General features: G+C 39.4%; 1 protein-coding gene across 1 annotated transcript in view; it reads left to right on the forward strand.

Moving 5' to 3' along the window:
* The window catches only part of reck (reversion-inducing-cysteine-rich protein with kazal motifs), a 79,738-nt gene extending 61,450 nt beyond the window's left edge, over positions 1-18,288 (forward strand). The window contains exons 18-21 of the mRNA XM_037079597.1: positions 189-399; positions 556-629; positions 5,469-5,624; positions 13,149-18,288. Of these exons, the coding sequence (XP_036935492.1) occupies positions 189-399; positions 556-629; positions 5,469-5,624; positions 13,149-13,370 (663 nt within the window). The 3' untranslated portion in view covers positions 13,371-18,288. The remainder of the gene's footprint in view (positions 1-188; positions 400-555; positions 630-5,468; positions 5,625-13,148) is intronic.
* The last annotated feature ends 7,767 nt before the right edge of the window (positions 18,289-26,055 follow it).

The following is a 26,055-nucleotide window of genomic DNA, read 5'->3' on the forward strand; positions in this document are numbered from 1 at the left end:
TTGAGCATTTTGCCTTTGAGTTCCAGCTCTGGTGGTTTGGTTTGTTTTATACTAAGTGATATCTTCTTTTTCCCTGAGTCTGGACAAAATGTTAATATTAATGCTTGTCTAAACAAATGTCCTTGTAATTAATTAAGATGATTAAAATATGTAACAACTTTGTACATTTGCTTGTGTTGTTTTCTCAGGATGCCTGTAGGAAGCCTCAGCAGGTTTGTGGTCATAATGGTGAGACTTACAACACAGTGTGTGATGCCTTCTCTGACCGTGTGGCCGTGGACTACGAGGGCCCCTGCCATGCTGTGGGGGCCGTGTCTGATGTGGCCTCTGACACTGCATGCAGTGTGATTCCCTGTCCACCTTTGTCCACCGCAGGCTGCTGGCCTGTCACCCCACCTGGTGAGTGCACTGCTCTCAGAAAACCACTTTCAGACTCAATTGAATTACAAAAGGATTCAGAGTATCTTTGCAATAAATGTCAGATAGATTTTGAAGGGTCTTTCCTCATGACATGTACACAGCGTTAATAATCCATGACCTACAATCTCTTTCCAGGAGCCTGTTGTCCGATATGTGCCAGCATGCTGCAGATCCTGTGGAATAAAGAGCAGATGAATGCATTCTCTAAGGTAGTACTGGGTCACTTTCCATCCATCATTTATGTGACACATGTACCATATATTCACTGTCCACTTTTGAATTGTATGTAGGTTAAGTCCCAAAAACCAATATCACTGAAAAGCTTTTGTCATTTTTTTTACATAAAGCAGATTTTAGCTCAACTGAGTTCTCAGCTGTGCTCTCTGCCTGGATGCTGCTGGTGGTATTAGATGTAATTATGGGTGCTGGCCACTTGGGAGAGCTATAAATCCAAAGAGCTCCTTGCTGCTGCTTCATGTAGACTGCACAAATATCATACTCAAAGGAACAAAGCACTCACATTACTTACATTATACAAACAGTGCAGTTACTCAACCCACAAAATGCTGTGAAACACACATTGTTTTTAGGTGTTCATTCCATTTCCTCATAAATCAGAATTAAAAATACTAAATTGATTCCTGTACCATCTATGATAGAAATACACATTATGAATATAAAGGAGATATTGCAATATGTAATAATTGATAGGAGACACAGCATTGTCAGCATTGTCTGGCAGATGTTAAAGGACCTAAGCTTGAACCTCAGTGTTACAGTTTGTTTGTTTTGCAACACACGCACACACACACACACACGCATACGCACACACACACACACACACACACACACACACACACTGTAAGTGAGTAAAGGCAGCGCCCTTTGGAGACCCGACCCTGATGCTGTAAACCACTAGACTAAATTAACAAACTGTATATGAATAAGATCAACAGGCTCCACCTTGAGCAGCTGCTGCAGTGAAATGCAACAAGTTGTTGAATTTATAATTCAATAATGTCTCATATTTCAGTCAGAGGTGACATATTACTGCAGAATGTGTACTTTTCCCTTCAATACTTCACGGAAAGAGGATGTTGAACATTGAATGTGAAAATTCAATGCTTTTTGCTTGTTTTGACATCTTCATGAGAAGAAAAGATAGGTATACATATTCTTAAAGAAAGAAAGAAAGAAAACCCTGGAAAGTAACCATAAGTTGTTGAATCTGAATTTGATAAGGCTTGATCAGATGTTGATAATGTATGATTTATTAGAAAACTGTTTACATAACAGCTTCAGAATTGTGCTTCAGGTCAAAATGTTTTGAGTAGTTTTCATAAAAGCATCAGAAAATGACTCCAACAATGATGATTTTTCTACTTCATGTGTGCGGATATTGAAACACTTCTCTTGAATGATATTTGTACTCGTAAAAAGTAAATTATCTGCACCAGATACTCATTTGAACTGAGTACTACCTGAACCCTAGTACATTCAAAACAGACACACAGGTCCAAATGACAAGTTAAAAAGGATAGATGAGTCCAGACATTTAACTAATGCACAGTCCGCTTAATCTACATATGCATGCCAACATACTGTTAACTGCAAGTCACTGCACTGTTGTTCCATAGGTATATTCCAAAAGAAAACATTCATTACACACTAATGAGAGGCACTTCCTTCCTTCCACCTTCATCCACAGCTTCCTCTCACACTCCTCCCCCGAGCCTCTCTGGATGTGTGCCCAGCCTGTTGAACAGTAGGAAAGCCCGAAGCCCGCTGATGCTGACATGTTAGCAGCTAATAAGTACCACTGGCATCTCATTCTGATCAGCTTAATTATCCAACAAAGCCCCCTTGGCTGTTAGTCAAATTGGCTGCAATCCCCAGCACAAGCACATCATAGTAAGACTCAGCATTAAGCCTGCTAATACCGCACACAAGCAGAGCTGATTTGATCTGCAGCTGCTAAGACACATGAAAATATGAGTTGTGTTATACTGTGCTAACACTACAGCTTAGCCTGCTGAGAGCCCCTCTGAACTGTTTATACAGCAACAGGCTGCTTTCATAACACAAGATCATTTATTTATCTTTCCTTTTATTTATGTATTTGTTCATAAATCAAACGTAGGACTAAATGAGACTACAGAGTTTGACGGGGACATAAAATGTCATCACAGCGAACATGGAGACTCTTTAACTCATTAGTCCGTCTTCATAGGCCCACTTTAGTTACACACTATTCTAACTCTGATTTTACAACTTATACATCGATCAGTTTATAGAAAACCTTGATAGTAATTGTGTAGGAAGACATTACCTTTTTATTTCAAGTAATTTAATTTACACTTTATTTTTGATTATCTTGATGAACAAAACCTGTAAATGGCACCTAAATCTAGAGGCTCGTGGCTACATTAACCGCTACCAACACAAAACACCTGATTCAGAAAATCTGTACTGTCAGTGTTCAGGTTGCATTGCGGGAAAAGTCTTTTAATCGTCAACCTTTTTTTTTTTTTTTTTTTTTGGGCCTTTTCTGGCTTTATTGATAGGACAGCTGAAGAGGGTGACAGGAAACGGTACTGAGCTAAGCGGTGCCCCGTAAACCTTTTTTAACCCCATGAAATTTTCATAGTAGTGTAATGCTTAATCAGTGAAATATCCTTAATAAATAGTCTGCATGCTGTTTTCCAGCCTGTGTTCTATCAGTTCAGGTTGTATTGTCTGTTGAATTGTCTGTACCTGGAATGTCATTATGTTTTTAGGACCATCATTGCCACTCACTAATCATGTGTCTCTGATGTCACAGCTTTGTGATTCATGCTGGTTTTCCTGGAACACCATAATTAATGTTGCTCTAAAAGCCATTATTTCTTATGACCGAAAAGCTAAAAGGTCCACATTTGGAGCAAAAAGTGTGGCTACATGGGTTAAGTTAAAGACTCTCATCTAGGAAACCAGGGTTTTTGTCCCATTTCTTGCATATTGTTAGATTGTTGAATATGTCACTTAATTCACTTGTTTTTTTTGGGGGGGGGTTTCAGTCTCCTGAAAAAAACTTTGTGTTTTGGTAGGTTTAGTATTTAAAATACTTGGTTAGGGTTAGGCAACAGAAACAGATTTAAGCCACAACAATACTTGGTTAGGTTTAGGAAAACATGGTTTGGAATTAAAACACCCTTTAAGAACATTAACCATGTGTTATACACTGTGTGCACAATTATTAGGCAAGTCTTATTTTTGAGGATTATTTTTTATCAACGAACAACTACAGTGCTCTTGGCTAATCCAAAATGTTAATAAACCTCAAACGCGAATATTTAAGAAGGTAAAAGTGAGGTTTTGGCTTTCTTAGGAGAATATCTATATGTGCACAATTATTGGGCAACTGTTAGTGTGCAGAATTATCATGCAACTAAATGAAAAACACACATTTTCCCATCTCACTTTTTTAATTTTCATCTGTTTAAGTGATAATTAGAAACAAACTATTCACAACTGTCAAAACAACATTTCTGACATTTAAAAAAAATATCAATAAAAAAATTAGTGACCAATATAGCCACCCTTCTTATCAACACTGAAAAACGTTCCATTCATGGAGTCTGTCAGTTTCTTGATCTGCTGACAATTTTTGTGCAGCAGCAACCTCAGCCTCTTAGACACTGTTTGGAGAGGTGTACCGTTTTGCTTCACTGTAAATCTCCCATTTAAGAAGGGCCCACATGTTCTCAGTTGGGCTCAGGTCAGGTGAGGGAGGGGGCCATGTCATCATCTCTGGGTACTCCAGGTAGGTGGCAGTTATGGAATATGACCGAACTGGAAGATAATGGGTTCCTGGTAGCTTCACGAATGATTCTTCTCAAATCCTTGACAGTTAATTTGCGTCTTTTTTTTCTCAATGCATGTCTTGCGACCCTGTTGACTATTTGTAACAAAACATTTGATGGTTCTGTGATCACGCCCCAATATCTCAGTAATTTCAAGATTTTTTGTCATTTTTGACTTTTCAGAGTCAGTTAACACTCTTTTTTGGCCCATTTTGTCTGAGGAAAAGAAGCTGCCTAATAATTATGCACACCTTGATGTAGGGTGTCGACCTCCTTAGGCCACACCCTCCCTCATTACACAGATACACATCACCTGCTATGCTCAAATCCATTAAGCATTCAAGTTTATACAGCTTGGAGTTAGAAAATATGCATAAAAATAATGATATGGCCAAAATACTCACTTGCCTAATAATTGTGCACACAGTATATACAGTACAGTTCTGGTTGGAATCTCTTCTTAAAGCTACAAAATAAGACTACAGGCGTAGTCACATCAGGATGTCCGCGTAAAATGCAATAAAAGTTTGCTTTTGGCAAAACTGTACGCACTATATTCAAATCAGAGTAGAGACAGCACCACAGCAGAGGGAGTAGAATAAGAGGACAGTCTGTACTGCTGTCACACATGCATGTTAAAGTCTTATTTTCCTAGTTTTGTTCCTAGCTCGGTTATTATTTTTCTTGCAATCATATAATATCCATGCATCGATTATTATATGTTTCATTAAGCTATAGCTGTACTTTATTAGTTCATTCAGCCCTTATTTTTATTTTTTTTAATTTCAGTTTGCATTGTGGGCAGACATTCAGGTGTCTGGAGGCAAATAATGGTTTAACTACTGTCCAGTTTTAGGAAACAAAGCAGCAGAAGAATTTAAAGAAAATTGTAACATGTCATGATTTTGTGAACAGAGGGAAATTTTCTTCCAAGAATTTTCTTCAACTTTTTCTTGAGTTGACCGCTTTTTTGAATTTCTATAGAATAAATTGTATATTTTTTTTATGATAAAGACATACCAAATAACTTTCCTCATTTTTAGATTTAACTAATTGACACATAACTGTAATAAATCAAAACAAAAAAAAATAAAAATTTCTCATGGGTTTTGTCCTGACGTTTGAAAACTTAACTGAAGTTCTGCTTAAACATTGGACAGCAACACTCAACCCCCTCGCTGTTTGTCCTCTGACCCCTGTGTGCAGTTGAATAAGAACCAGCCGGTGACGGTTCACGACGTCCTACAGATCCTGAGGCTTCATGTCTCAGTGCCACAGTGCGATGTCTTTGGCTACCTGAGCATCGACCATGAGCTGGTGGTCCTCATCGCTCCAGTGGACCAGCAGCCAACACCACTGCAGGTAACACAACCACACACACACACACACACACACACACACACACACACACACACACACACACACACACACACACACTCATGTATTGAGCAAACTCTGATGAGATTCATGCTGAGGTAATGTCATGGACATTCCTTTACAAACACATTCTAAAGCAGCATTTAGAGCATACGTGCACATGGAGATAAATTAAACGCAAACATGATTTAATGTTTTGTAAAGTTTAAATGAGAAAAAAAAAAAATGTCCTTTTATATTTTGTGATTTAAAATGTTCTTCAACATCATGAACACACTGTAGTGTGTTTTAACTCAGCCCCACACTCACCATCCTGCTGTCCCAAATGCTCATGAGAACGAGAGGATTAATCTGTCACTAAAAAAATATTACGAAGAAATACACTATTAAGTTCTGTTTGAGTAACACTTGATTCAAACTACAGTGACCAGCTGTTGAAGGAAATTACTGACACTTTACATGTGGGACTCAATTTAAAAGATTTCCCTCTTCAATAGGAGGCAGTGGGCCATGAGCTGTGAGTGCATGAATGTGAAAAAGTATTTCGAATCAGACACCCTTTCATTCCAAACCCTTTGAATTAGTTCACATGACCCTGTCACTTTAATAACTTAACAACTGATATCTTAGGGGAATGTGTTCAATGCTAACGATAAACTACTTTTATAAAGTATTGAGGAGCTCAGCATCATGGTAGAAAGGAATGGTATCAAGCACAGAGGTCTGACCAGGCAGAAGATAATTTTGGTTGTATAATAATGTGACTGTGGCCCTTAAGTAGGATCATGACGTACTATCTGTTCTACCTAAGTATATGTTTTCAGTGTATGACACAGTAACTTCAGCCGTCACAATATATGCTCACTAATAAAATATCCTTCAAGCTTTTGAAACAATTAGACTAATATCACAGAGATATTTATGACAAATTTCATAAGACAAGATGATGTTCACAGCTAAGATTGACCCCTTATCCTAACCCAGAAGGTAGGTCTCCTGACATCAGAATTGTTTTCCAGGCTACACGGTTTCTCCCTGAACTGTTGTATCTCCCCTTTTTCTTTTATCACACACACACACGCATGCATGCACACACACACTCACGCACAGGCACGCACGCACGCACACACACTCACACACACGCACACACACACACACACAGATGAGAAACTTCCAAAGCAGCCATGTTTAGCTCTGCTAATTATCTGCCTCACTCCTTGTGGACATTAATATTCATGCACAAGGGGCTTACAGTGGTAAAGTAAGGGGGAGGACACATCTGTCGTCCTCAGTGTCTCACTTCGGTCTTTCCCATTTGTATTATTTTGTGGTTATACAGTTATGACAAACGCAGTGTGTGCGTTTAAAAACATGTTGACATTTTCCTGCTAATGTCATATAAAAATGTTGTAGAAGTGTAGTAGAAGTAAGTACTTCTTATCATCATCGACATGTCAAAATGCTCTTGATGCACCGATGCATCAATGACCGACTGTATTTGAGCAAAAACATTCCATTTGTAAATCTTTTGATTGATTAGTGGTCCTTGGGAATGTATATGAATTACCATAACCTCAAAAATTCTATGGCCAACTGAAAATTTCCAAACTGTCTCTATATACATTCGTCCTTTACAAACATCGGCAGTGGCTAGATCAGGGGCTACACTGACTGTTGTATTGGAAACATGGGTGGAAGGGCAGGTCGAGAGAATAATTTGTGTCAAAGTGTATGAAACACATCACCAAAATGATCATGTATTCTATCATTATGCTACTAATGGATGGAATTAATTAATTATAATACAAAATGATTTATTCCATTTTTGTTGGGGATCAAAGACCCACTGGGATCCTGTGACCACACTATGAGAGGCCTTGGTCTGAATTCATTTTTAATGGTGAATTTTACAAGATGAGCCATAGTGGGTAGATTTCAATGAAAGCGTATCTCTAGTAGCAGCCATGAAGAAGAAGAATCTTACTTATGATACCTGTGGCCCTTGCTTCATATATGGAAGCATTTTACCAACAGCACCACCATGTGGCTATTTGTTAAAAGCCTCCTATGGACAGGAGTAAATTAACAACCTGCTATATACGGTCATTTTGGGGCATCTGATGCTTGTGCATGACTGTATAATGCAGCACTAATGTATCTGTTATGCTCATTTCAGATAAATAAACTAAACTACACCAAAAGCACTTCGGATCTATCTTCATAGGCCGCTGCAGTGTGTCCCTCACCAATATTTTACCTATATTTTACATCTTGCTAGAATGAGTGGGACATCTCTTGTCACCATACCTAAAATTATGAACTTAAAATTGGTTCATTAATGGCATTTCCTTGGTTACCAGACCAGCTTCTCCATGCATGCAGTAATACATGCAGTACAGCTGTTTTAGGGTGGACATGTATTTATCTTTCTCTCTTTAAATAACCTTGTGTTGCAGCAGCCTTGAATCTTTATATGATAGTATTCAGTTCAGACGTCTGCTATCCTGAAAGTTGTACGGTAATGTTAATAACCGAGTAAGACAGCTATATTTAAAAGGGATTGCGGTGCCTATTTAGACGTAAGATCAATTTAATTGTATGCTATATAGCCTCAGAGAACTAATCTCATAATTTATTTGACCGTAAATCAAGTATTTTAGCCCACATTTTAACCTCAACTCACAAAAGGGGATCATAAGAAGAAATGTATGTGTGTCATTCAGTAAGTGGGTTAAAAACATTGAAGTAAAGCTGAACTTTATCTGGAGCTGAGATGTCTTCAGGCTGGTGTTGAACTGCTCCTGCTGGTGGCAATCTAATCTAATCTTAGACCACAATCAGTTCATGCCCAAAAGCATTGAACATGCATCATACAAAAGCTGCTGATAGACTGATACTCTGCGATGGGAGAATTAAAGGATGGAAAGAAGGGCAGTTGCATGAAATGAACACATAAAATTGAGACATTCCAAAGCTGCACCCTCGTTACTCTACACTGAGTGGTTGACACTGTTCTGAATATTTACATGTCCTGCATAAAGCAGATAATTCCTGTGCACACTGAGTGCCACCTGCGGACACCGACCAATCATACATCATTTTCAGTACATCAAGTGTTGACCTCACCATGAAAATGGAATCAATCAAATCATGATTGGAACACAAGGCTTACTTCCCTTTGCCTGTTGGCAAAATAACTGGTTCCTTACTGGAAGGAAAAGTTGTCTGATCTGGACTCTTAACAAGCGTGAAATTTGAGACAGATTGGACAGTACACACCCAATTTACAACAACTTCCTGTTTCATGGCAATTATTATTTTATCATGACATGGCTGCCCTCATATGAGGAGAATAACCTGTTAGACTAATCAGGCCTACTGTAGATGTCTTCAGACCAAACCCTGATCAAACATGAAGTTTGACACTTGGACAGTGGCACCCACTTCCTGCTGGGTTTAGGTCAAGGCGCTAAGAGACTTGATTTAAGTACTGCGATGTTAAGTAGGCCCACCAAATTTCATACATCTAGATAAAACGTACTGCAAAGGCTACCTTTAGGAAATTTTGCTGGGGGCACTCACTAGCCATTCGTCCACGCCCCTGTGCAAGACTCATCACATGGAGAAATTTTCACCACTTCTGATGCGTGTTCAAAGTTTCAGGAGTTTTCACCTTTAGTTGATCAAAAATGAAATTAATTTGAACGAATTAGAAGTAGTCCATTAAAGAGTGGTCCATTAAAGAGGGTGCCTGGCTGATAAAACAGCCTTTTGGTTTGTAAAAGGGAATCATAAAAAAAAACACTATCAGAGGAAAACACTTAAGAATAGAAAAGTTCCAACATCAAAGCCTCTTTCACATGAACAAAATTTCAATTATTTATTGAAAAAAAACATTCAGAATTGTTAAACAGTTCATGTCTGGCCAGTATACTCACTCTTTACTTTCACAGTTTCAAAGTACTGCTTCTACTTCATCATGAAGTAAAGATATACTTGATCAAAGTTCTCAACCAACTACACCAGAGCAGCCTCACTGGGCCATCTAGAAGAATTTTCCTCTCAGTGTATTTTGACTTGGCATATTTCAGAACAACTGTCAAATGAAACAGCACCACTTACTGGGATATGGTTAGTTAGATGAGTATTGGCAGCAGGCTGATAGAATAACAACATTTGATGGATGTGGTTCATGGTTTGTGAAAATCATGCTCCTACATATGCAGGTTCATTACCCCAGATGGTATGGATGTCATCTACATTGCATTCATCAGTGCAATATGTAGCTAAAAACACTTGAGGATTCCACCTATATGGAAGCATATGGGTGCAGACTTAAAGTTCACCTTGCATTTTGGTTGGCTAGAAGTTGTTAGTTGCTAGTTAGTGGCCTGTGCCTCTAAGGATCTGCTCCTCACTGTCTACATGCTGCCTGAATGTGAAAGTTGATCAAATTGTCTGAGGCATTCTGTTTCCCAGGCCTGTGTTTTAGTTTATCAGTTAGAAGAGAAGGGAAAAAAAAATCCCCTTCAGCAATCTTGGCTTCTGGGCTGATTACACCTCAACTATTAACCTGCTAGTTCTTGTCTACATGCAGTCTTTCAAGGCCATGGCGATGCTGAACCACTGTAAGACTCAGTCAGTTGATCATTTATACTTATATACTTCAAAATACACAGTGTCAGGTCTGATAGGCTTTCAAAACCTTGTAGCTGCAGATAAACAAGGTTTGAAATAATTGAAGAGGACCTTGTGTCGAGAACTCTAACAGAAATAAGGACATAAAGAGAAGATTAAGAGTACAGATGACTAACATTCATTTTTGAAGAACAATAATGACACTCTATCAGATGTTCAGGAGCCGTCAATTCTGAAAAATATTAAATTAAAAAAATGTTTCATGAAACTAATCAAACGCCTTTCACTGCTGTCTTGGCTGTCTCCCGCTGGTGCGCCCCACTGGGCTACTTGGGCCCAGGTGGGGGGTCCCCTTGCTTGCCCCCTGGATGCCCCGGTCTGGCCTCACCCCTCACTGAAATCCGATATTCCAGGGTATAATTGGCCGTTTTTGACTATTTTTGATTTTGCCATTATATTTCACCTTAAAAACTATTTACTTGGTGTCATTATTTTCAGCACAACCTCACATGTGTGACTGTACAGTTATTTTTTCATTTTGACCCACTGTATTAGCACAATGGACCTAAAACCACAAAGAAACCCATAAAATCCAAGTAGAAAAAGTTACATTTTTTTACTGTGAAAACCACAAATATGTCTGACAAACCATTTTTTATTTCTTATAATGCAAATGTAAATTGTCGTTTACTAAATATGTGCATACATTTTAAACATTTACAAAGTTATATGTTACTATTTACATTTAAATGCAGGCAATGCTCAGGTCTGCCTGAGCTCCTTCCAGCTGAATGAAGAGCTGCACTGCCTGCTCCACATTCAGCATCTCCTCATTGTTTTGACTCATTAAACAAAAAAACGATGCCACTACACACTAAACACACTACATAACACACTAACTACACACTCCAAACACTCTAAATGTCACAAATCTCTCAACTCTCAATATCGTTGTCTCTGTCTCTACACCAACGTCGTTGTTGTTGTCATTCATCCGCCTTCGTCCCTCCCACAACTTCCCGTTCCTCAACAACCAAACTTGCTGCTTGGACACTTTCGTGACAAAAGCCTGTTTTTACTGTTTCTTCCTGCACCAGACACAAAGCAAACGTGACGGCAATGTTCGCGAAAAAGCGTGGCGGACATTTACCCTAAGTCCGGTTTTGGAGCGTCATCCTTTGGGGCCAACTTTGGGTTCATAACTGCTTGCAGTTCTAGTTTTTATTGTATCATCTATCTATGCCATATTATATGTGTATATAATACCATACTAACTCCCTCTCATCCACATCCACACACACACACACACACCCCTATACTACCTATATACATATCATTATAACTTAATGTTGTTTACTGTTGTTATCTGTAACGTATGTCCTCTTTCTGTACTTGTAGTCCACATGGTGTTATGTAATTGTCCCTCATGTCACCTTGTCTGTCACTTAATCTCACCAATAAGAAAAATAAACAAACAAACACATAAAAAAACATTTTTAAAAAACTAATCGAACAAGCTTCACAACCTTTTTCTGAACAAAAGGATTTGAATAAAAGCAAAGGATGGAAGTCTGGAGAGGCACAGTGACTCATAAACAGAAAGAAGTCATTGGATTTCGAGTGAAGAGCAAAGAAACAACGAGAAGAAGGCAAACAGAATGCTAACAGCAGTGTCAGTGGTTCAGGGAAGCTTCCTCTGGTAGGAGTTTACTTTTAACTGTTGCTAGGAAACTGTTTTTTCCCATTTGTTTTGGGCAAGTAAAGTAATATTTCTCCCCAGCTTGATGAAAGCTTGGCCAAACAAAGTATCTACATTCCTGAACACATCTGAGCACTGTATGCAGTGCACTTTCAATTTTGTTCCGTAAATAATGAGATCGCAATTCTGTGGTCAAGGTTTTAAGGCCAAAGTCCAGTCGAAAACCAACAAACTGATTCACAAAGCTCAGATCAGCTTTTCATCAATTCACCATGGTCATATTCATTTAAATTCAGTCTTTTATAGCAACTTAAAAAGTGACTTGACAGGAAGATCAAGACTGTTCATTTTACTTGCATAGCAATGTAGCCCTCATAGTTTTATATCTATTGTGACACTTTACATGGCCAGAAATGTTCACGGTTCTCAATTGGAGTCTTTTATTTAAGTAAAAGTATCTTTAAAAGGTCATGGGACAATATAAAAGGCCTTGTGTTCCTGTCTGTACCGATGTTCCTGTGAAGCATCATCAGTCACAGCCCAGCAACTACTGTTGTAATTAAAAGTCCATATGTAGTCCAGATGACCAGCAGTGTTCTTACTCAGCCTGTTTTAATCCGAGTAATTTGGGCACTGATGTGCAGGCAGCCAAGTAACCCAGAACCAACTTGTGGTTATTGTTATGTTTGACTAAATTTGGATATTTAAAGCAACAAAGTAGCTATAGAGATTGTATATTGTAAATGTGTTCAGTTTGTTGACACAATGCCCTTTGATGAAACGAAAAAAAAAAGAAAAAAAAAAGGTTTGACTCCTAAACAAGTTTGAACTCTTAAAGTCCTTCCCCTTCTTATCTACATCCCCATGCCAGATTTACTTAATTCCAAGGACATTAAATTTTAAAAACTTTAAAAATACCTACAAAATCAACAGTACATGCTACAGTTTGCTTAGAATCCAACATGTCCAACATAGACATCTTGGAAAACTCTGCTATCAAAACAAATCAAGGTGTTTGTAGAAATCAGAATAATACCAGATCTAATTGATCAAAATCTACACCAAACATTTTCTTATTATAAAAGGCACTGATCTGTTGACATTAAGAAATATAATATGACTCAAATGCAATTAAAAATTGCATAAATGAAGCCTGCTCTTCTGTTTTCCAGATCGAGGCCTGCAGTAAGGAGGCAGAGAAGATCGACTCCCTCATCAACTACGCCAGCCCCACACTGGTCTCCCATGTCCCCCTCTCTGCCTTCCTCAACTCTGAGATCAAGACCTCCTCCATCCACTCGTCTGGAGGCTCTCCGCCCTCGCCTCTGCCCCCCGGCCTGTGCTTTCTCCTGGGCCTCCTCATCACCGCAGCCCCTGTCTTCAGCCACCTCTAAGTGTTAATTGACCCTAACCAGCCTCCCCCACCAACTCTTAAGTGTTCCAAAGTTCCCCCCTCTTCCTGGGATGACAGGGGTGTCATGAGGTGAGTGTGTTGGGGCAGTCGTGGAGCAGCAAGAAGCAGCAGCAACGTCTTTTGACAATCATTACCATTGACTCACCTGCGTGTCAAACAATCAAGCGGTGGAAAAGCTTCTAATGTGGAAAGCTTTTGTGTGAACAGTGTAATCAGTGGACGAGTTCCAGATTTGTGCTAAAAGCGTGTGTGTGTGTGTGTGTGTGTGTGTGTGTGTGTGTGTGTCTGTGACCTTTAAGAAGCTTTTGACTTCATACCAGCAGTGCTTATCCATCAGTCCCTTCAGCAAGCTCTCCTCCGGAAGCTGTTAAATGGGAATATAAAATTCATGACTCACTCCGTCTGAGGTTTTGTGTGTGTGGTTGTGTTTATGTGTGTGTGTGTCCGATTGGATGCTGGAGACAGACAAGGACAAAACATCCCAGTCTGGCAGCACATCTGTCCGACAAATTACCCAAGATTCCCTCTGTCATACAGATACACTTTGACGCATTCTCACACACAAAGACAGATGTCTCTAAATCTAGACTTCTCCGGAGTCTGATCAGCATTTAGGTAATACTTATCAAGTCTCTATAATGAGACTATACTGTCACAGTGCATCATGTACATACATGTGAGGTGTATATGGACCTAGTGTTTGAACCTCTAACCTCAGCAGTATTAGTGCCATGCTCATGGACTGAGCCAGCTCAGATGAAACTAATCCAGCCTCCAAAGTCGGTTGTAACTACTGACCAAAGTGTCCAAAAGTCAGTCAAAAAGATTAGCATTAAGGGAGTCCAGGTTCTGTTGTGTTTCCGACAGCAGTGTAGTGGAGCAGATCAGAGGTGAAAAGATGATTAAAGATCTAAAACCATCTTTGATAACAGTTATTACATTAAGATTTTCTCCTTAACAACCCTGGTAACACTTTATCTGATGTGGTGTTCATAAAGCTTCATAGTATGTAAGAACATTCCAAGCTCATAAACAACTAGAAGAACGAAAAGGAGATGATATGCTGGTGCCAACATGACACAACCAAGACCACCAGGATTCCAAACAAGATTCATATTGAAGCAGTTGTTGATCACTTGTGGAGATTACACAAAAGAGCATTTTAAAGGTGTAGGTCACCTCAAAACGAAAATTAAGTCATTGGCTCACCCTCATGCACATGGAAAGTTGGGTGAAGTTGTCCACAAAACATTTCTGGAGCTTCACAGCAAAACAGACGTGCAGATTTGGAAAGATGTTATTAACACCCCAAATGAGCAACTGAGCTTGTGGCCTCACATTTGAAGGGGGGTTCTCAAGTCTTAATGAGACTTGGATTAAGCCTCACAAGCATTTTAACGAGTGACACTAAATATTTTTACAGAACCTTCGAAAAACTGTTTTGGCCACAGGTATTTTAATCCAAAGAGGAGATTTCCCTGACCCTAACCAAGTGCTTTTCGTGCCTGAACATAACCAGAATATTGGCATAGTTTTGTCACACGATAACATTTTTCAGATTTATCACACGCTCATGCAGCTGCCAGTCAGGACTGTAATCAAAACTCTGCCCAGTGGTACACTGAACAGTGCTTCAAAAGCTGACGGTCATGTGCCGAGAGCACCGATGTGCTCCAGTGTGTTGTCTGGAAATCAAATCCAGCTGACAAAGGAAAATGTGCATTTGGTTGATTGTGCCTGGAGAAGATTGTTGTTCAGATGCTTGAATCCCAGAGCATGTAGTCTTCTTTAATGCCACAAGAGAATTAGTCTCTGCCTGCAGCTTCATAACACAGAACATTTTTTAAGACAGAAATAAAGGTGTTCACTCAGCTGGATCACCCATCTCTACGTTCACAGCTCTGCAAGTTATTTTTATCACGTACTCAAGTGAAGTGAAACGAACCGCTTTGTAGAAGAGAGGAAACCATTTGAAGTAAACTTACTGTGTGTTTTGGAAAGCAGTTGTCAGGAATTTTAATGAGCCTATGTATTATTTTTAGTCAAAGGGGTAACATTGCAACAGTAGACGGCTGTTGTCAAGAACTTACAAGAGAAAAAAAGAGGTCGGGAATCGATGCAGCAGACACCAAATCATACTGACAGCTTTTGGTGTCATATCCCATAATGCAACTTGATAGACTTTTACTAAATCTGAATAGCCGATAACACCAGCATCTTTGCCTCATCCATGCACCTCCAAGCCCATAACCCTGATGACAACAGCAAGATGTCATGTGGGTTCTTTACCGTTCCCACAGTACTCTCGCTGACTAGTACACTGACTATAAGAATCAGTGAAGTTTCTGTTCAGTGGGCCAAAATATGTCAAATCATTGTACTTCTTCTTACTTGTTGATATATCAACTATCTTTGCACCACTTCTAATAAAGTGTTACCAAGATGTTCTCCAAAACAGGTGAAGGGTCACGCTGATGTGAAACAGCAGACAAGCCTGGATCAGTGCTCCCTTTGTGTGAGGCCAGTAGCTCTGAAAGCATTAAAAGGGATGCTTCATGTCTGTACAGATGAACTAGAAGCCATTTTTATTACTAAAGGACAATCAACTGGTCACTACCCACAATCCATTCTGGGTAAAGAAGGTTACCACAGTATGCCTTGCATATAGTGTCTTACATGAAGTAATAATGAAAATGCAATAACTTTATATTTGTTAAGAATTGTCTCTATATTTGATATGTATCTGATGATGGATTCAGAAAGTGTTCACCTATGTGCCATGTTTTTTAAACCAATAGCTGTTATTCTCTATTGCATGATGACAATTATGAAGTGTTTTTACTCCAGAATGTATTATAGTGTGTCTTGTTCTGTCTCTGTGTGTTTGCCTACCTGCCTGTATAGCACAATGTGTCCCCGTCTCTAACAGTATTACTGTGCTAGGCAGCTCTGTAGCAGGGAACCATCACCACGGCTCCTCCATCTATTATCATTATTATCATTATTATTATTAATATGAATATGGTTATTGTTACGTTTGTGTCCTCCGTTACTGGTTACTTTTCAAGATTTGTGTTTCTTCAGTGAATTATTTTGTTTGCATATCACATTAGCAAAAACTAAAGAAGAAAGAGTTCAAAGGTACAGATTGAGTCTGAAATGTTATTTCAACATTTTGAAAAGTATGAGATGAGAGGATATGGAAGAGGATTTAGACCACGTTAAAAAAATACTGGAGTCCTGAGGGAAAAGTAAGAGTTCTGAATTCAAAGTCAGAAATATAAGGGAAAAAGTATGAATACTGAGAAAACAAACCAGACATCTGACTTCAAACAAAGAATTCTGACTTTTATGTCACAACTAAAATGTTCACATGTGGCCCTATCCTCTTCCAAAGGCTCGACTTCTATCAATGGGTTTGTGCTCAGTGCAGAGCTGGAATCGAGACATTGTTGGCTTAGCCTCAACACTGGAAGCAGGGGTAAACGGCTAGCCTGACCCTGTCGGATGGGTGTTTCATGTTGGTTTCAAAACTGGCTCTAAAGGTTTTGGTGTTTTTCATGGCCACTGTTGGTTCTCCTACACGTGGAAGGGAAGGGTGAGCTGTACTCAGCCAGTTGCCATCTGCAATATTATCGCTAAATGCTACTAACTCTTACATACTGAGCGTATTAGTAGTAGTTACAGTGTGACATGCGATCTCTATTGATAGGTTTCTAATGTACATATCTAGTGAACAAGACATGTTACATAATGTTAACATGACTTTTTTTAAAAAAATTTTATTACAAAGACCTGACCACCAAACTCTGTATATGCTGGGTGTTACATGAAGTGTAACTGGACTGTGGCAGTTTCATTGAGGGGTTGAGCATTCAGTCGATCTGTTGCAGTTGTTGTAGGTGAATTTTATATCTTTGGACAGAGCCAGGATGAATGTTTCCACTTCCAGCCTTTATGCTAAACTAATCTGCACCCCGATTCCAGCTCCCTATGTAACACACAGACTGATCTTCTCATCTCACCCCCAGGAAGGAAGCTAATCAACACATTTCCCAAAATGTTATTACATTATGACTTTTTGTGTGTTTTAGAATTAAGTTGGCAGCCCTCTGGAGCCTGAGAGGAACAGTATTTTTAGCAGGAAGACTGTATTTCCTGTCTTGCAATATGATGTAAAAGCAGTGTTAGGGAGTGTCGTTGAACAATCAGCTGTTCTGAGCAGATAAACCCCTCGGGCAGGCTGGAGGAGTCAGTCCTATCAGCTGAGATGTTGTCAGTCATACTGTGGGTTTCAGTTACATTATTTGTTGCTTTGGTTTGATTTGATTACCAAATTGTCTCTGTTTGTAAGAGTCATGGAGTGTTGTTTTTTTTTTTTTTTATTTTATTTTCACTGTGTTTGACTCTTTATAAGTGCCATGAATTAAAACAAAGGATTGGAAGAAAGTCAACAGGATGCATATAAAAAAAGAAAAAGTAATACCAGGACCAAAAATGTGTTGTTGTGTTTTTTTTGTTTTTTTGTTTTTTATGTGTTCTAGCTCAGCATTCACACCTGAATATAAATACCACAAACATGAAGCGCTACTGGAAACCTAAAGAAGGGATACTGCCTTCGAATCAGAATCATTGTCTGATCTGACAACAGTTCAGCAATTGTATCAGTAACTAGCGTATTTGCAGACTGACATAAAGGCTGGACAGGAACTGTAAGACCGGCTTTAAAATATAAGGTGAGACATCCATCTTTCATCAATCTAGACACGAACACAACCTCCTCAGATTCTGTCGGCACATCAGGTGTAAATCCGGTCTGTGCTGCACAGTGATTAAAGTTATGTGTCAGAGTGAGATAACAAGGATCATACAGGGGTTGTGAACACAAACATATTGTGGAGAAGTATTTCTGTGTTTTATGAATAAATTGAGTTATAGTTTGAAAGCTGTAGTCTGGAGTTTTTAGGAAAAATTGGACTTCCCAGGTCCCTCCTTCTTCCTCTCTGCTGCTGCAGCCCTGCCTTCTAAGCCCCTCCCACAGAGGAGCCTGCTGTGCATGAGCAGGCTTGTAACCACGGTAACAGAGGACTCCACATAACCAAGATGGTGCATTTACAGTCACAACAACATAAGATTGATTGTTCTATTTCTGACCAATACAACTAAATTACAATGACAAGCACCTCATGCCGATCACTGTCGATATCGAGTAACAAACAATATTCCTCACATCACTGTAGATGAAGTTAGCTAATCATTACTGCAAAATCTTTTTTTAACATTATTTCTCTAAACCAATTCAACCACTTCAGAGCGTCCTGAACACAAACGAATGTTATAACTGCCCGGTCGCTTGAAAGACACTTTTGGTAACCAGTAGGCATAAACACAAAGCTAAACACTGGAGTTAGCATACAAGCTAACAAGCTAGATTCAGCAATAAGCTACCTAGCTCGACTGCAACATCGTGCGGCCATATGCGCTATTGTGAGTATTACTGTAACTGCCGCCACCATAGCCTTGTGGCTAAAACATAGAATGAAACATATCAAGCAGGGGTCCTTACTTGTCCAGCAGAAAAGCAGCAAACTCAGCGTCGCTCTCGAATCCTTACAAATCCAGCAGCTCCCTCCACCTCTGAAATGATGCTCCAATATCTATCCTTGTTTTCTCTCTGGCTCGGTCCATTTCTTTCTTTTCACACTATAAGTTAGTTCAGTTAGTTGTGGAGGTAAGACCTGTGATCTCAGAGGTGACAGTGAGCCCAGCTGAAACCGTGTTGAAGGTGAAACTGGATGGATGCAGTTTGGAAAATATCGTTTAAGAAAATATGAAGTTGTGATCAAATATATTTATCCTTGAATAATTAATGTGCTGATTGAGTAGTGCACGGAAATGATTAGACGTGACTGTATAAATGAGTGGTACACATATTTTAAGATTCAGGGGCACTGTTCCATTTCATTTGTACTCAAAGCAGTCGTGTCCTCAATATATTATATCATGGTTCTCAGATCAGATATTTTATTTCCCAGACCCAATGCAACACATGAAGGACACTGTGAGAGAGTTACACAACCTCTTAGAGGACATGACAACAACAACTCTCTCTGAGTGAGTTTCATGACAGAACTGAGGAGAGCTGCTCATGTACAGCTCAGAGCCAGCCTTGTCTCTGGCTTTGGTCTTAACTCTGCTACAGCATTCTCAAGCAATCAGCTCAATTTTCACTCATTGTATGAGGGCAGAGATAGAAAGTGTGTGTCATGGCTAACTGTGTGTCATGTCAGGAAACAAAACACACAGAAGCTTTGAAACCATGTAACAAAACTATCTTTAACCGATGAACCGAAAAAATTCCTTTGAGCGTTCAAAATGAGAAATGTATTATGTATAGTTATATTGCAACTGTCTTGTACCTTTCCCCATCAGAAATCATCATAACTTTATTTCTTTGTGTTTGCTCCAGGTGAAAATTCATACATCTTTTTTCTACTGAAGACTACTGGCAGGATCTCAGCTCAACAAATCTGACTAACAAAGCCTTTTGTTTGCTAGGTTTATCATAAAGCTGGCTGCCTTCAAGCTCTTCTCTCTGTAAGCATGATTTTTACCAACTGATCTACAAATTCTGCTGCTGCTGCTCCAACCATAAAGCTGAACTCACAAAACTCACAAGATTCTAACACCATTGTACAATGTTTTTCAGTGTAGCAAGTATTAATGGCTCCTTACATACAGTCATGATCAAAAGTTTCCATCCAGATTTTCCAGAACATGTTCATGTCAGTCTTCAGTTCCAGTGATTTCAACAGCTGTCATTGTTCTGTGATTTAATGAGAGGAACACAAACTACGTTATCATCAAAACATCAATGAATGAATGATTGGTTCAGTAACAAATTTATTATAGGAAAATGAAACTGTGACCAAATCTAAAGAGCTCACATTGATCTGAATGAGCACATTACTGATTCATTCCAGAAGTCAGGAAAGTCATTTGGAGCCCTTTCAAAGTAGTTACAGGTCCCAGGATGAACTGTACAACAACTGTTTGTGAGTATAAAGTACATGGCACAGTTGTGTCACTGCCTCAATCAGGAAGAAAACACTAACTATCACCTGCTGCTGAGAGAAAACTGGTCAGGATGGTCAAGAGTCAACCAAAAACCACCAAAAGCAATTGTGCAATGACTTAGAAGCTGCTGGAAGACAGCTGCCAGTGTCCACAGTCAGGTGTGTTTCACACCAACATGACTGAGAGGCTGCTGTGTTAGAAAGAAGCTCTTGATCCAGACATGGAACCTTAAAGCTGGACTGAAGTTTGGAGGGGTGAGGCTCATCAGTCTCCCTCTCGCCAAATGCCTGGTATAACCACCATCCTGGTTCTGCCAGTCTCTCTGTCCCTCTGCCTACTTTTCCCTCTTTTTTGTCTCCACTGTTCTGTGCCAGTCTCCTCATCTTTAACTTCTCTGCCAGGTGCTTGGTCCCACCTGTCGACCCACGCCATTAGTCCTTTGTGCCATTCTCCGAAGCCCAATTGGTGGCTGCCAGTTCTTGTAACAAACGGATGCAGGCCTCCAGGTGCAAGTTATCAAGCAACCAAGTGAGCTAAGGGAGAGTGCAGACATCAAGCAGTGACAAGTGCAGACAAACCTGTTCATAATAAAACAATGCAATAAAACTAAACTTGTGCAAATAAAAACACAGCACGCAACAATATAAAATACAGAAAACAGTCACTGGTAATTTTTTACACTTCTCTTTACATCACATTTGCATTACTTTGCAAAATGGCCTGTTGTATCATTGCCAATTAACAACATATGACATTAATACGCCACAGAACAGGCAGCAATTTCCTCCACTATGAATGATGCTACAATTACATGTCCATTTTTTTTTTTTAACCTGCCGTTTAAAATCAAGCTTTGTGTACTTACTTTGGGATTACTGAATTTGGAACAGTAGTTCTTTACACTACTCTTCACAGACAAAAGTAATGTGATTACAGTAATTTGTTACTTTGTAAAACCCAACTCTGCTCCTTAGATACACACTATATGCATTCTTTGTGCCCATACCCAATACTGTCCAGTGATGGTGGAAGTATTCAAATCCTTCGCTTATTTAAGTAAAAGTAGTAAGTATCATCGGTAATCAGCCAAATTGCCAGAATAAATGGTAGCAGTGTACGTTTCTGCAAACCATGGACATGTTCAAACTTGACGTGTCTTTATGTTGTAACTTTACATTTACAGTGTTGTACTGTTGTAATCATGCTGCTCTTATGAGCTGGTTAGATTTAGACACAAAACCACTTGGTAAGGTTTAGGAAAAGATTGTATTTTGGCTTGGCTGGTATTGTTGCCACAAACAATGCTCAGTGTCCTTAAAAATATCCAGTGGTTTAACAGGAACAAATCTCGATGCGTTGTCTCTAACTGTGGTCGCTGGCTTGGCAACCTTTTCTCCAACTGTCAACTCCACCTCCACCAGGTATATTATTATAATGCCACATTATTAGACTGTAGATAATGATGCATTCATGTGTAGACAGAATTTTACTGTTGTAGCTGCTTGAGGTTGAGCTAGTTTGAATTACTCATACAATTACCTAGGTTAGTTGAGTTGGTCCCAGTAAAGGGGTTGGGACCCTCTGAATTAAAGTACTTGAGTAAATGTACTTACAATTTTTTACCATATACTTGTAATATGTCCATAATGACATGCATGTTCTGAAAGGAAGTTAGGATAGGAGCAGGCTGTATAATTCATATGAAAGAATACTTTCATATTAATAGGCGAGGGCTGTGACACAACATGAATTTGATTTTAGCAATTTAATCCTGTAACACAGCCAAAAAGCCATCCTTGAACCAAATGTAACATTCTTGTGCAATTGCAGTGACTTTATAGAATATGTCCACAGCCTCTGCAACCCATGTGGCAAGCTCCCACACACAAGTCAGTGGCTGTCACTTTAGCTCTTGTAAGACTGAGCCTGCTGGCTTAGCCAACAATGTGAAATTAAAGTGACAGAATTGTGTCAAGACAGCCACTTTTTTTTTTTTTTTTTTTTTTAAATAATTCTCTGTGAGACGTTTTTCTATAGAACAACAGTACTTGACATGTTTACACCAAATGAGCAAACTCTTTCTCGTCAGTTATTTAAATGTCAAACTTCTATCTATCTTTGATCTATCAACATGGATTAGCTGAGTCCAACTCACTTCACATTGTTCTTCTGGTTATAACAAAATTATTAATATGTGCATTTATTTCACACACTACAGATGTGCACTGCATTCACCAAATCACTACCTTTTTATAACATAATTAATTGAAGATGATTTACTAACTGATGAGATCTCTTATGCGAAAACAACTTGAAAATGAAATGGGTCATCACTCATCACTATTTAAGGAGACTGGACTCAACTTTTAATATCCCTCTTGGTTTGAGACGGTGGTGTTTTATGCATTGAGCAAATAAAAAATTAGGTGGCATAATCTCTTTTTGTAAGTGAAGGATGTAAAATAAACAGACATATGCTGCATGCTGTTGGATAATTGTATGCACTGTATTGGACTCTCAAAGCAACAATCAATATGGAAAATATGTCAAGATTACAGATATAAAGTCCTCAGACTTCTTCAGGAGGAGAGTGCTCTATGTTCAAAAGTAGCTAAACAGGTCCTGGATACTTCTTGTATACAAAATCAAACATCACATATACACATCACATACACACCAAGGTTTCACAATGTGTGACCCTAAAGTAAACTTACGGCTTACTACCGTGTTTACTGTTGTGTTTCCGTGTTTACTGCCGTGTGCCGAGCGTAGTGAGTGTCTAGTTTTCATTGTGGATTAATCTGGTTTTAATTATTCCTGACAAGAGTGACACAGAGCGCAAAGTTTTAGTCAAGACAGAGCATCAACTTCGCTAACGTTAGCTAACTGTTCCAAAGTCGTGGCTAAAAAGTAAAGGTGACCGTTCCTTTGCCATCAGGGCCTCTCAGCTTTGGAATGCCCTGCCTGACGAGATAAGTCTCGTAGGATCAGTAACTTCTTTAGTCAAAATTACTGCTTAAAACCCATTTTATAGGCTTGCCTTTATGTGATTTCATCATCCTTTAGCTTTTGCGCCCACCGTTTGAGTTGATTTTATTAATTTATTTGTTTTGTTTATTTCACCTATTTGATTCATTCCATCCTTTTATTTTGCTTATTTTATCCATCTTTTTGTTTCTAATTGTTTAGCTATAAATGCCATTTATTTAATGTGTCCTTTGCAATTTTACACTAATATGTTTGTTCTACTTCCTTCTGCTTTGTTTTGTCAAAGCACTTAAAAAGTGCTCTATTAATAAAGTTTATTGTGTCTTCATCAGTGTCTCCTCCTGTGTCTCCCCATTGGTATGTTTCTAATTTCTGCTCCTTGAGTTTGCATTGGTATGCACTTTGCTTTTGTTTGAACTTTGTTTAAGCTCCTTTGTTGACACTTGGTCTTTCCTGTTGACTCGTTTTAGTTTTTTCTTGATTTCTCTAAAGCTTGCATTATGTTCACCAATCCTACCTCCCGTGTTTTGTCTGCATTTGGGTCCTCACCGTGTTTCAACCAAAATTGTAACACATATACCTACACAGAGCAAATAAAGCCAAGATCTTTTTAAATAAACAAATGTCCTTGGACAGGGATAGGGTTAGGGATGAGCAGCCAAAGGATCAAAGTCTGACATTATAAGATAGGAATATATATGTTATACTGTAGGCTTAGTGAAACACAACAGACCTGTACTTTTTATAATGTTGCCTATAATGACTTGACAAGACAAACATCTCTTCTTCTATGCCTTTTTTATTATAGTCCACAGAACAAGGAATGCATGGGCATATGTGAATCAAGAACTGTAAATTAAAGTGCGCTCAGAGGGTTAGGCTTCATCATTAGTCCTACGAAATATGGCTAATTTCAGTCACATACTGAGTTAACAAAGAACTTATAGGCTCAGCTATATTCGACACACCTATAGCCTGTATTAGTATGGTCATGTTGGTGTGGATGGATTCTTAAAAAAACAACAAATGCTTCTCACAGTCACACATGGTATGGTAATATATCACCAAAATATTATTAGTAATGCCGTATATCAATCCGTTACTGCTGAAAGGCATACAGTATCTCACAAAAGTGAGTACACCCCTAACATTTCTGGAAAATATTTTATTATACCTTTTCATGGGACAACACTGAAGAAATGACACTTTGATACAATGTAAAGTGGTCAGTGTACAGCTTGTACAACAGTGTAAATGTACTGTCCTCGCAGAATAACATGCAGCCATTAATGTCTGAACTGCTGGCAAAAAAATGAGTACATCCCGAAGTGCAAACGTCCCAATTGGGCCCAAAATGTCAATATTTTGAGTGGCCACCATTATTTTCCAGAACTGCCTTAACCCTCTTGGGCATGCAGTTCACCAGAGCTTCACAGGTTGCCACTAGAATCCTCTTCCACTCCTCCATGATGACATCACGGAGACGGCGGATGTTAGAGACCTTGTGCTCCTCCCCCTTCCATTTGACGATGACCCACAGATGCCCAATAGGGTTTAGGTGTGGAGACATGCTTGGCCAGTCCATCACCTTTACCCTCAGCATCTTTAGCAAGGCACTGGTTGTCTTGGAGGTGGGTTTGGGGTGGTTATCATGTTGGAATACTGCCCTGAGGCCCAGTTTCTGAAGGGAGGCGATCATGCTCTGCTTCAGTATGTCACAGTACATGTTGGCATTCATGGTTCCCTCACTGAAATGTGGCTCCCCAGTGCCGGCAGCACTCATGCAGCTCTGGACCATGACAGTCCCACCACCATGCTTGAATGTAGACAAGACACACTTGTCTTTGTACCCCTCATCTGGTGACACCATCTGAACCAAATAAGTTTATCTTGGGCTCATCAGACCACGGGACATGGTTCCAGTAATCCATGTCCTTAGCCTGTTTGTCTTCAGCAAACTGTTTGCAAGCCTTCTTGTGCATCATCTTTAGAAGAGGCTTCCTTCTTGGATGACAGCCATACAGACCAGTTTGATGCAGTGTGCAGTGAATGATCTGACCACTGACAGGCTGACACCCCACCCCTTCAACCTCTGCAGCAATGCCGGCAGCACTCATACGTCTATTTTCCAAATACAAGCTCTGGATATGACGCTGAGCACGTGCACACAGCTTCTTTGGTCAACCATGGCGAGGCCTGTTCTGAGTGGGACCTGTCCTGTTAAACCGCTGTATGGTCTTGGCCACCGCACTGCAGCTCAGTTTCAGAGTGTTTGGAATCTTCTTATAGGCGAGGCCATCTTTATGTGGAGCATCAATTCTTTTTCTCAGATCCTCAGAGAGTTCTTTGCCATGAGGTGCCATGTTGAACATCCACTGGCCAGTATGAGAGAGTGTGAGAGCAATACCACCAAATTTAACACACCTGCTCCGCATTCACACCTGAGACCTTGTAACACTAATGTGTCACATGAGACTAATGTGACACTAGCAGGGAAAACGGCTTATTGTGCCCAATTTGGACATTTTCGCTGGTGTACTCACTTTTGTTGCCAGCGGTTCAGACATAAATGGCTGCGTGTTGAGTTATTTTGAGGGGAC

Source organism: Acanthopagrus latus, chromosome 19 (assembly GCF_904848185.1).
Source record: "Acanthopagrus latus isolate v.2019 chromosome 19, fAcaLat1.1, whole genome shotgun sequence".
NCBI lineage: Eukaryota > Metazoa > Chordata > Actinopteri > Spariformes > Sparidae > Acanthopagrus > Acanthopagrus latus.